This window comes from Scardinius erythrophthalmus (genome assembly GCF_964197995.2).
Source record: "Scardinius erythrophthalmus genome assembly, chromosome: 3".
Taxonomy (NCBI): Eukaryota; Metazoa; Chordata; class Actinopteri; order Cypriniformes; family Leuciscidae; genus Scardinius; species Scardinius erythrophthalmus.
In genome coordinates, this window is record NC_138223.1 from 38,457,606 (window position 1) to 38,471,261 (window position 13,656).

The 13,656-nt window shown below is 37.3% G+C and overlaps 1 protein-coding gene across 5 annotated transcripts in view; it reads left to right on the forward strand.

The window, feature by feature from the left end:
• sh3pxd2aa (SH3 and PX domains 2Aa) overlaps positions 1-13,656 on the forward strand; it is a gene marked incomplete at its 5' end in the record, with an annotated part of 104,060 nt that overhangs the window by 12,731 nt on the left and 77,673 nt on the right. For all 5 annotated transcript variants that reach the window (XM_081362513.1, XM_081362514.1, XM_081362517.1 and 2 more), the window contains one exon: positions 2,023-2,103. In XM_081362513.1, the coding sequence (XP_081218639.1) occupies positions 2,023-2,103 (81 nt within the window). The remainder of the gene's footprint in view (positions 1-2,022; positions 2,104-13,656) is intronic.

Sequence of the window (13,656 nt, forward strand, 5' to 3'; positions counted from 1 at the left end):
CATCAGAATGGATTCTGATTGGCTGTCAATGTCAATAGTTCATCAACTGGAAAAGATCGTTCTCAAAGCCACTTTAATGCCCGGTACACATTGTATGATTTTGGGCTGTCCCAGATGAAAGATGACCAATTGTGTTGATATCTGTGGTCATGGCTCCTAAATGGCGTATTGATCAACTCGACATGGCGCTAAAACTTAAAACTAGTTTCCTCAAGCTCCATTTGCAAAATTGGCACGCCAAGCTAGTCAGTTTTCCCTAGCCATGATCGCATTTATATTCTCCTCTTTCGCTTCCTCTTTTTTTTTTCAGTGCACATAAAATTCTTCTTTGCTCTATTTGTTTACCAATAGCACATGCTGATGACGTTTTATTCTTCTATGCTTCCTTGCGTCGTAGTCTACGATTCAATAAATGTCATCATCGTACAGATTAAATACATGTCGTACCCAAGTTTATTAGATCCATGTCGTACAGTGTGATTTGTAATGATCTTATAGGATTGCTGAAATCGCTGTGGCAGGCATAAGGCAAGTATCCAGGGTTAGCAAAAAAAGGCTAACGCCTGCTAATGCTGCGGGACACAGGGAAAGAGACCAGAGCGGCTTATCATTTAATGAATCGACAGCCTATCGGCTAATCTTCAACATGTTTGCCCTTAAACATAGTTTTGGATTGATCTACTTTTAGAGTTTACACCTCCAAAAAAAACTATGGTAACACTAACTTCTATGGTATCCGCAAAAACTGATTAACTGCCGCACAACTATAAACAAAATTCAATGACGTCAAGGCTGTAATGTGATTGGTTATCAAGGCACACGACACGTGATCCAAGTTGGCCATTAAAGGGGACATATCATGCTAAATGCACTTTTTTAGCCCTTAAATGCATTTTGTTGTATATTTGGAGTGTTTAGAAGTACAGAAAAGATGAAATTATTCTCTTCAGGTGCTTCGTTGATATCTTTATATTCTGTTTTGGTCATATTTTTCAACCTGTTCCGATTTTTCTGTTATCTATGACGTTTTTTTTAACTATAACGTCACAGTATTTGCAGCGGAACTGCCAAATAAGGACATTGACTTCCGGCCCAACACTTCGAGCAATCCGCCATTATTATTTCTCGCTGCAATTTTGTAGTCCAAGCTAAAGGATGCAGAAGTTACGAGAGGGTAAGTTAAAATGTTCGGTTGTTGGATGTAGTAACCCACACGCTTTATTACACCGTCTAATGTAGATGAACTGCCGCGCTTGTGGTGCATGTTTGACTGAAAGAACGAGCAGAGAGAGAGACCCGGTCGCGCGCGCGCTCACTCTCTCTCTTCAGAGAGGCAAAAGTGTAAACAAGACATCACCGTCTCCAAACTAGACGCTGTCTTGCTCTCTCTCCCTCGCACATACTAATCAAAATAAATCGACACGGTGGTAAAAGGTCGGAAGACCAAAGTTTCATGTGTAACAGTTAAATACAGTAACACACCATTGCGATACATCCATATGAAGACGTTGTTCTGCAGGTTCGTCGTCTTCATTTTTATCTCGCTCCGGCTCGAACATGTAAGTCCGCGCTCACATATCGCGCATAAAAACGCGCCGAAAACGCTAGGCGCGCCGCGTTCTCCTTTTTCCAAAGCGCTCGGGTGGTTGCGCTCCGGAGGCGTCTGTCGTTGCCATGGTCGTTGCTAAGCTTGGTTCTTGTCACGTGACCTGCGGTGCGCTTGCGGCATTCTGAAAAGTTGAGATGTTTTTATCTGTAGTAGAGCCATGGACCCTCGTGTCTCCCAATAATAAGACCATCTCTGTCGTTCTGAAAGTGATTCCAACGATATCTTTCACTGTGGCGTTAGCATTATTGTTGTGGTCTGGACTTCCCTATTCTCATAGAATTAGAACAGTTACTAGAATTTTAGAGTTATCATTATAGTTTGGTGTAAACTTGACTTTATATTGAAATGCATAACTAAACTGTAGATTCAGTTGTAGAGAATCTAACTGTCGACTTCTCTTTTTCTCTTTTCAGGTGTATCTCATTAATGTCACATATTCTGACTCCACATCCCACATCATCTACAGAAGATACAGTAAATTCTTTGACCTTCAGGTATGGCTTACTTAAGTTTAACACTTGCGAATTCTCTCTCTGTCTAACGTCTTTTACTTTACTTTTATATTATTTTTTCAGGTGTCACCTCAGCACTGAGTTTAATGCATTTTTAATGTTGGGCTTATGCAAGCCAGGGCTATGTTTGCACTCCTATTTCTCATTCTTTCTTACATTTTGAATGTGCTTTATTAGCATTTCACATTAATAACAGTGTATTTTTTATTCCCACAGCAGTGGCAAGTTAGAGGAAAATTAATAATAAGGGGAAGAAAGAATGTGATATGAGTCTAATGCTATTTATTGTAGCATGTGTTATAGGCCGCAGCCAAGAGGTTACTCTGAATGACATTTATGGGTGTATTTGTACAAATTAAAGTCTTAAATCTGCAACAGAGCTCTCAGGACATCTCCGCCAATAACAGTATTTGCTTTGGAAGTAGAATGGAGGGACCGCAGCGTTCACACCCAACCCTTCAGGTGCAGCAGGCCCCTTTGTAAAGTCTGGGAAGCAAGATCATGTGTGTGTTGGTGTGTGAGGACGTGTATAGGGTTAGGATGACTGCACACATTTAGTTGCAGTGTAAGCATGTCTCTGTGAACATGTCTGTACAATTGGTACAGTAGTGGATATGTGTATATATATATTTTTTTTTGGCTAGCACTTACAAAAGTAACATATCGGCATGTTTTTGGAAATGTACAATGGGAATGTTTTTTTTTAAAAAGTAATATTGTGAAGTATTATTATAATTTTATATAAAGGCCTATATATCTTTCATTTTAATATATTTTAAAATATATATATTTTTTGGCAAAGCTGAATTTTTAGCATCATTACTCCAGTCTTCAGAGTCACATGATCCTTCAGAAATCATTACAATATTCTGATTTGCTGCTCAAGAAACATTGCTGATTATTTTAAATGTTGAAAACTCTTGCTTAATTTTTGTGGAAACTGTGATGAGATTCTTTTCAGGATTCTTTGATGAATCAAATTTTCAATTTTCAATTTTAATGTGTCCTTTGCTGAATAAAAATATTTTTATAAAAAGCTCATACTTTTGAACAGTGGCATACTTCATGGTAATGCCATTATTTTTTGATAATGTACTATAGTATTACCATGGTGTTGTTTTTTAAACCATAGTAGTGCCATATTTTTTGGATATGTATCATGGGAACACCTTGGTTTTTGATAAGGTAACAGGGTGATGCCACTTTATTTGCAGGGTTTCCTGGTCATGAAAAACCTGGAATTATCAGGCTATTTTAAAATTGTGTTGTCCAGGCCTGAAATAGTCATGGAAATTAATAAAAAAATAAAAAGTTTTTTACATTTCTGAAATGTTTATACTTTATCAGCTTAACATTCCTCTTTGTAGTTACAATCCCTTCAAAAATACATAAATAAATAAATAAAAATGGAAATTGATTGGTTAAAACAACATAATACCATGATATACATCAACATCTGATACATTCACTGTACCATGGTACACTGTTTTTTTTTCCGGTTTTTTTTTGGGATGGATGTATGTGTATGTGTGTGTAATATGTTTTTTTGTAGTTGTGTGTAGGGAGTTCTGGGCTCCCCCTGGACTCTTCCACAAATCTACAGTCTGTTGAGGTTATTAGTGGTTAGTGTTATGTCTCAAAGACTCCAGTGTTTAACACGGGAGGTAATGGCGGCCATGTTGTGTACAGGGCGGAGGGATGAAGTCAAAGCCTCCATTGATAAGCTGAGAGGGCGACTAACTCAGTCAATCACTTCCCTCCTCTTGAGTTCCTGCTGCTCCATGTGGGATAGACGACAGGAACAATAACAAACATTAGGAAGAGGGATGTGCCTTTTACGAGGTGTCGGCAGATGTTTCAGATCATTCTAAGAATGCATAAATAATGCACCCGGCTGTGCTTCATGGCTTAGGTAGTTTTGTAGTTTAGAGGCTTAGTTTGGTTTTGGATAGTACACTACTGTTTAAAAGTTTGGGGTCAGTAGGATTTTTAAAGAAACGTATACTGTTAAGGTCCAAAATTTTCGCATGCGTTTTTTCAAACATGATCAAACATGATCCGAATTTTTTTTTATGACGGACGAAAGTTTTGGAGGCAGTGTGCAAGCGTGATTGACAATGTGAGGTTGTATTTATTTTTTAACTTGCAAAAATTTCAGATGCGAATTTCGGACTCGGTGTGACAGTAAAGACATTTAAAATGTTACAAAAGATTTCTATATAAAATAAATGCTGTTCTTTTGAATCTTCTGTTCTTCAAAGTAAGCTTAAAAAGTATCACGGTTTCCACAAACATATTAAGCAGCACATCTGTTTTCAACATTGATAATAATATGAAATGTTTCTCGGACATCAAATCATCATATTAGAATGATTTTTGAAGGATCATGTGACACTGAAGACTGGAGAAATAATGCTGAAAATTCAGCTTTACAATATATTTAAATAGAAAACAGTTATTTTAATAGTAATAATATTTCACAATATTACTGTTTTTACTGTGTTTTTGATTAGCCTTGGTGAGCATAAGAGACTCTTGGACAATAGTGTATATTAAATAAAGAGAATGAACAATGCTTTAAGAAGGCTTATTTTCCCCATATACACGTGGACTATTACAAGTTTACATCCATAGTGTCTTTATACGTCTAAAGTTGCTCTTGTAAAGTTATCATTACCTAGTTGCATCATAAAGGATGCAGTGAGAATTAACCCAACATACACTGTTGTCTATAACATTGTTAAGAGAATCAGGGAGTTATAAACAATTTCTTAAATGTGCCTAAAGATGGTTTTGTTGTGTATTAGAGCAGTCATCAATGTAAGAACTCATTATCTTTCAGTGTTACTGCCAATGCGCTGTTGGTTAGCATTAGCATTGCATGTATAAATGTGTAGCTTAACTCCAAGCTAAATAAGTGAATTGTGCTTAAAAGCTTCCCATACACACTGACCGCTGGTTAAACACTATTCAATCATTCTTTAATGCTCCACAGTTCGTTTAAAATAAAATCATTCACGCTGGCCAAGAACAAGGTCCTGTGCTTTCATTCGGCTAATTTTCTGTTAGCTGAGCTGAGGTCTTTATAGTTGTCCAAACACATGTGCAAACCCAAATGTGAGACGTCTGCAAGTTCTGAGTTAATTGCACTGACAAAGGCCATCATATTCTGGAACATCCTTTAATTTTCCCTTACAAACATTTACCATGGTAACTATAGTTTAATATGTAATAGCCTACCATGCGACTGCAGTTGTTAGTGCAACAAAACTGTGGTTAGGCTTAGTAAGAATTCAAAAGTTCTTAGCTTTTACAGTAGTAATATAACTGCAGGAACTGCTTTTGAATGTTTGGAAAGACTTATCCTTTATGGCTTTAGTACATTAGTAGCATTATTTCTCTTCTAACTCACTGGGAAAAAAACAAGCCTGTGGTGACATTGCTGTAAAATGATATTACGCTGCTTCTTGCACGTTTTGCAATAAAAGTATTTTTCAGTTTTATCCAAAAAAAAAGATGAATGCGAATGGTAACATTTTATTAAGTTGGTTGTTGTATGTTTTGCGGCAGTTCAGAAATGAAATGTCCGGTGAGTGGCGCTAAAAGGTTAATGCTCTATCGCGTTTGGAAATAACGTTCCACGTACACTAAACTCGACCCTAAACCTAACCGATAGTGTCAACAAAAGCAAACGTGAAATAAAAACACATTTGTGTTTTGAGCTGATATCATAGTATATTACAAGGAGAAAAAAAATTTTTGTTGGTATTTTAATGCCAATCGTGTTTGAGCTGAAAACTACAGTGAATTGTACAGGTTTGTTTTTTATTTTATCATTTTTTTGCGGGGAGATTTGCAAAAATGTAGGTATAGTCATGTTTTTCCACTTCCTATGTGGAAAAAAATGGTTTTGTAGAAACCATAGCTACAGTGATCTAAATTTTCTTGCCAATGGTTATGCACAGTGAAATATGGTTATTAAGCAAGCACTATGGTCATAAACGGTGGGTGTATATTCTTGGATGTATATCAGGAGGCCTGTATTGTTTGTACTTCTAGGTTCTTGTTTGAAGTTTCAGGTTTATTTTGTCCTCTTTGGTCTCTGCGGAACAGCCACCCACAGAGCTTATGTATAGCTAACTCAGACTTAAACTGTGGACTATAGTGGCAATTTTGTGATGTTATGTAAATGGAAGCTTGCCTCTGTTTCAAAGCTTGGAGACTGGTTAAAGTGGATTCTTTATCCCAAAAGGATATGCAGGTACAGAATGAAGTATTGTGAGCAGAATTTTAAGAGGTGACCTCTGTTGCTTAGATTACTCCTCTCATACTCCTTAGAGGAGGTGGTTGTGTCTCATTGTCAAATACTCTGGCAGGGCTCCAGTAGTGTACTATGCTCAGGTCTTCATCTTATCGTACAGCACTGCAGAGTCCTGACTTCTGCATAATGCACCAGGTGATTCATCCTGAATTTTTGACCCTATAACTCTAAATTTGTGTTCTTTTCTTAACCTATTTTTGTTTTAGGAAGAAGGTGAGAGAAATTGAATATAATGAACAGGTAACAAAAAGGGGGTATAAAAAAACAGCAATAGGAATGAGTCAGCATGCTTTCGATTAGTCATCCAGCAACTGGCTAGTCAATAGCTGAGTTTATCCGGATTTTGAATATTTTTAATAGGCATACTTTAAATGGCGTGAATTTAGAGACACACTGTAACCTTTTTGAGATGGTTTTAGCGTGCTAACATGTTAATAGTAGCATTTGGACTGACAGGACTGTTTTTTACTACGTTATATTTTAATGTTGTATATTATATTATTATTATTTTAAATTATGATTACTGACAGACTACAACTGTTTTGTAATGATCGGTTTACACTAGCGTTCAAAAGTTTGTGGTCTGCAATAAAAAAAAGAGAAAGTAAGTGACAATAAAGACATCGATAATATTACAAAAAAATATATATTTCAAATAAATGCTGTTGTTTTGAACTGTCCATTTATCAAAGAATCCTTAAAAAAAGGCACTATCACGCTTTCCACAAATATTAAGCAGCAATGTTTTCAATATTGATAATAATAAGAAATGTTTCTTGCAAATCGTCATAGAATGATTTTTGAAGGATCATGTGACACTGAAGACTGGACTAATGATGCTGAAAATTCATCTTTACCATCACAAAAATATATCTAGTGAGCAATAACCCACTTTTATATGCTATAAAATGAAAGCATTTTGTGAAAGGCACAATAGAAGCACAGGGTGGCAAAATGCGTCATTCTTCATACACGTCTTATAGAGTTCTTGATCTGAAAGCCTGGACATACATGCAGGCTCCCCAGCGTCATTGTGTGGGCTGCTAATCTGGTTGAGATGAGGATAAGGACAATAATACACCTGACAAAACAGCATAGTCAAGACATCTGCTTTGCGTTTTCCTCTCATCTAAGCTGACTCCGTCAGTCTAAGCTGTCCACGACCAAACCAAGACCGTAGGATTTAACATGCATCGACTGAGAGGCTCTTGATGCTGTGCATAGGAACTGCATTCGTTTGATTGCTGCATTTTCTTGAAAACCTGAAAACCTTTGATTTTGTGGATATGGGGACATTTTTTGAGCTATAGGTGTCCAACTGGAATTTGTTGTATTTGGATCCATAGAACTATTAAATCCTATTTGCACTGACTTGTATAGTTTAGTTTTATTTTATTATTTTATTATATATATATATATATATATATATATATATATATATATATATATATATATACACACTCACCTAAAGGATTATTAGGAACACCATACTAATACTGTGTTTGACCCCCTTTCGCCTTCAGAACTGCCTTAATTCTACGTGGCATTGATTCAACAAGGTGCTGAAAGCATAGAAATGTTGGCCCATATTGATAGGATAGCATCTTGCAGTTGATGGAGATTTGTGGGATGCACATCCAGGGCACGAAGCTCCCGTTCCACCACATCCTAAAGATGCTCTATTGGGTTGAGATCTGGTGACTGTGGGGGCCATTTTAGTACAGTGAACTCATTGTCATGTTCAAGAAACCAATTTGAAATGATTCGAGCTTTGTGACATGGTGCATTATCCTGCTGGAAGTAGCCATCAGAGGATGGGTACATGGTGGTCATAAAGGGATGGACATGGTCAGGAACAATGCTCAGGTAGGCCGTGGCATTTAAACGATGCCCAATTGGCATTAAGGGGCCTAAAGTGTGCCAAGAAAACATCCCCCACACCATTACACCACCACCACCAGCCTGCACAGTGGTAACAAGGCATGATGGATCGATGTTCTCATTCTGTTTACGCCAAATTCTGACTCTACCATCTGAATGTCTCAACAGAAATCGAGACTTTCCAGTCTTCAACTGTCCAATTTTGGTGAGCTCGTGCAAATTGTAGCCTCTTTTTCCTATTTGTAGAGGAGATGAGTGGTACCCGGTGGGGTCTTCTGCTGTTGTAGGCCATCCGCCTCAAGGTTGTGCGTGTTGTGGCTTCACAAATGCTTTGCTGCATACCTCGGTTGTAACGAGTGGTTATTTCAGTCAAAGTTGCTCTTCTATCAGCTTGAATCAGTCGGCCCATTCTCCTCTGACCTCTAGCATCAACAAGGCATTTTCGCCCACAGGACTGCCGCATACTGGGTGTTTTTCCCTTTTCACACCATTCTTTGTAAACCCTAGAAATGGTTGTGCGTGAAAATCCCAGTAACTGAGCAGATTGTGAAATACTCAGACCGGCCCGTCTGGCACCAACAACCATGCCACGCTCAAAATTGCTTAAATCACCATTCTTCCCATTCTCACATCTTCATAAATGCGTCTTATTTTAGTTTTAAGTTTGAATGTAATATTAAAGTTTTTTTAATCATTTATTTTAGGTATTTTTCAAAGGCATCTTTTCAACAAGTACTTTCGAGGCAATAATTATTTATATATATATATTTTAAATACTATTTTAGAGACACCTTTTTTACAATTACTATTGTTTTATTTTATCATATTGTTTATATACAAACATTATTTTATAGTCATCTGTTTAACAAGTAGCTACTATCTTATGTTTGTAGTTTTTTAATAATTTTTTTTTAATAATTTTAATTTAATTTAATTTAAATATTTAAAAATGTAAGGGCACCTTTTGAACAAGTACTAGGCCAGTATTGCCAAAATCGATACTGATTAAGACATTTTACATCTACAACCACTGTAGAACACTATCTCAAATATATAGGTCTTGACAATATTGGATGCCTTTTTTCGCTTCCCTTTATTCACAGGTCTGTAGTAAAATATCAATGATATTTAGTTTAGATTATAGATATGTGCAGCTGAACTTTTTGTCGTAAGCTTCGCCTGCTCTATTTCCTTGGACCTCAAAATGATTCAGAACATGAACCCGTCTGACACTGGAGGATCTCCTCAGTACGTGCCCTGGCAAATGGAGGGTCATTCAATCTAGATTTGGGAATGCGTAGGCGGCCCGGCCCGGCCCGAAAGTCCAAAATGGCTGTCTAGACCAAGGCATTACAGGCATGCCAATGGCACCAATGGCTGGAGTAACTCACGGCCTCAGCACTTTGGTGGTGTTCAGGGACTCTCAGCTCTGCCTACTGTACTGGTGTCAGCATGGGAAGAAGGAGCTTGATTGTTGAAGCTGGATAAAGGCCTGTTTCATGAGCAAGGTCGAGTTGTAGTCAGAAGACCGACACCTACACTTCAGAGACACACTGGCCTTGTGCTCAAAGGGACAATGGAGGGTTTTGAGCCTGTGGTGAAGAGAGAAGTTGCCCTTGGCTCCTGATCTGAGGCCATCAAGCAAGAAAGCAAGAGAGACTAAATTTAGTGTTTCATAGTCGAGTCCATTTAGAAGGGGGTTTTCATCCTACTGTATTTTTTTCTTTATTTAATTGTTTTTTTTTTATGTTTGGGAACCAACCAGAGAGAGAGAGAGAAATAAATTATATCTTTTCATTTCAATATGAAATCAAACCTTTTTCATTAAATAACTAAATTTATTTAACTTCCATAACTTTTTGATAACAACCATTTCATTCGTTTCTGTTATTTTTCCTTATGAAACATCCGACACACAGCTGAATGCTTAAATGCAACATAATTGCAGAGCTTCCAAAGCTAATAAGCATTGGATGTGAAGTTTTGTGTAACAGGATGTGTGATCTGGACGTGTGTGCCAGTGTTGTGATGGATGTTTTGGTTCTAGTAATGAAGTGGGACTCTTTTGATGTGTTTGCTGTGGTCATGTTTGTGTGTGTACTCGTCTGAATGTGGGTTTATTGTGCATTTCTCTGTGTTGGTGCCAGACTCTGGGCTTTTGACCACCTCTCTGATGTCTTTTGATGTTTCCATAGACATTGAGTCTGTACTGCCGCACAAACAAGCTTTGAGCTAGTATATGACTGAAACCAGCCGATGAGCTATTAGAATAAAAATAGTAAATCGTTTCCCTTCTATTCAGCAGTGGCAGCATGGACAACATCTAAGCTGTTTTGGAACATATTGTAGACAACTGAGACTGAGATTTTATATGTAGAAACTAACGTAAGCTGCTGTGAGTGACTAAATTACATGCAATAATCTTTTAAAGAAACAATAATAAAAAGAATAATGCAATAATACTTGAAACAGTGAAGCAGTTTAAGCTATTATTATTAGTAAGTAAATGTGAAATACCCAACATGCAAGCATGTTTAATGTGATTTAAAATAGGAAATGATATCACAGAGAGACATTAAGTTTGTTTTATTTTTTAAATAAATATCTAATCATCATGAAAAGGCAAGGTTAGTTCAGCTCAAATGGACTAAATCCCAAAAACATGTATTTTTTTATGATATATATTTATTTTTACCATAAAAATTAAATATTACACTCACAAAAGATTTTACACTCTTTACTATCTAGGCAGCTTTCTGAACAAAACAAAGCCTCACTCATCTGGAATTCTCTTTGTAGACGTGCTCACCTCACTACATAGCTTTCCTCATGTGAAACACAGAGGAGACTCTTGGGGACTCTATTCCAATTGACGTATAAAAATACCATGAAAAATATTTAGTTGATTTTTCACTCTGATTTGTGTCTTCTTTACAGAGGATACATGTGATGTTGTCTTAAAATTTGACTAAAATTAGCTTTTGTTTGCTAAAATTGTTGCTGCCTAATTATTGGAACAGCCTTTTGTGTATAAAATTGGCATGAAAATTGGCACTATTGTGACGTATATCCGAGTGAAATGGCTTCACGAACAAGAAATAATGTAGGGCGGGACTTGATTTTGTCCATGTGGAATTGATGGGATGCTTGTGGTTTGCTATTGGTCGATCTTATGTGAGTGACAGGTTGTCCCGCCCTCACTCCAGTAAATACATCATCAGAGAAGAGAAGAGACAACACTGCAAGTGTCAGGGGAAGTTATTTTGATTGAAGATAATGAGGGAACATGAATAAAAAAAAGAAGATGTGTACAGATAAATAATTTATATTACATACCGCAATATTTCATGAAAAAAGCAAAAATTGTTTGATTTCATGGTGACTTTAAAATGTTGTCTGGGTAGCTCACTAGGTTTTTTGACATGGAACACAGTGCAAATTATATATTATATACTGACTCCTTGTTACCTACCGCACACATTGCTATTGAATGTTTTAGTCATAATGTTAAGTTGTGTGGCACAAATGTTGTGAATAAGGTCGCTCAGTATAAATAAATGAATCTCTCTTTGGTCTAAAGGCAAACACTCACACAAAACCCCAAAAGGAAGGGTGTGCACGGGAAGCCAGCTTTAAACTGAGTTAGTTGTAGAAGTCTTTCTATGAAAGGGAGGACTCTGTTTGTTTAAACTCTTCCCTCTGGAGTTTTCACTGTACAATTTACACACACCGTCATTGGGACGGGCACGTTCCTCCGTTTGATCCCATGTGCTGAAGTTAGCCTGGTTGGCACAAGAAATGGAAATTACTCACAGAGGTTTAGAATAATGAATGTGTCTGACTTTGAAGCACTGTTTCATATAGTCATTGTGATGGACAGATGTGGAATATGTAATTATGTCGCTGGCAGGAATGAGATCAGGTCACAGATATGAAGTGTTGGTTTTCTTGGGTGACCCAGATTTGCTGGGGTTTTCTCTGCACCTGGTTACAGTAGACACACACGCACACACACACACACACACACACACACACACACACACACACACACACACACACACACACACACACACACAGCCACACTTACTTTGGGCACTGCCACTCTCCCAGGGGAAGTCCTTTGGCACACTCTCATATACACACACATGCTCTCTCTCTCTTTCTCTCACTCGCTGTAGTAGACATTCAACAAAGCATGTTCTGAGCTTCTTTTTCTATTTGAGGCTCTTTCAAGGTCCACTGCCTACTGTTACTTTAGTATCGTTTTATTTTTCCCCAGAAGGTAACTTATAATGTTAGTGAAGGTTTCGTGCACCAAAACAGTTGTCATTTTGTTGTCATTTTTCATCATCTTTTTTTTTCTTTTAATTAAATGGGTGTAGAAAAGTAAAAAAGGTAAATTGTGTAAAAAAGTTAATTGCGAGATACACTTAAAATCATAATTGTTAGATCTAAAGTCACATCGTAAGATATACAGTAACAATTTGGATCACAATAAAATCACATTGTGAGATAAAATCTCAATTTTAGATTTGTGTGAGTTAAAGTCATATTGTGAGATATAATCGCATTGTTTCTCATAATTGCTTCTTTACATCTTGCAAATTTGCAATTGTGAAATTTAAAGTCATATTGTAAGATGTGTAGTAGCATTATGAGGTTTAAAGTCGTATTAAATTGACTTTAAAAATTGAAAGTGATATTGCAAGATTGTGAGGTAAAGTTGCTATTATGAGAAACAAAGTAGCAAGATTTATATAGTAATATTGCAAGATATAGTCACGTTGTGATATATAAATTCGCGTTCACGAGAAACAAAATCTTAATTGCAAGATTTAAAGTCATATCGCAAGATGTAAAGTCACATTGTTTCTTTGACTTTATGGGCCCTATTTTAACGATCTGAAACGCAAGTGTCAAAGCGCAAAGCGCAAGTAACTTTGTGGGCGGGTCTTGGCGCTGTTGCTATTTTCCCGGCGGGATAAATGACTCTTGCGCCCGACGCAAATCTAAAAGGGGTTGGTCTGAAGTAGCTTCATTATTCATAGGTGTGGTTTGGGCGTAACGTGAAATAAACCAATCAGAGCGACATCTCACATTCCCTTTAAGAGCAGGCGCGCTTTTTCTAAGCGGATTCCTATTATAACGGCGGATTTGCCAGGCGCGCACCAGGAGCGGTTCACAGCCAAGGAGACCGACGTCCTCGTCACGGCCGTAAAACACAGAGAAGTGACACTGGGGATGGAGAAACAAACACACCCAAATTAGCTTCGGTGAAACAGGCGTATGATAATTTGGGCGTATGATTAAATGTGTAAGCTAGATTTATGCCT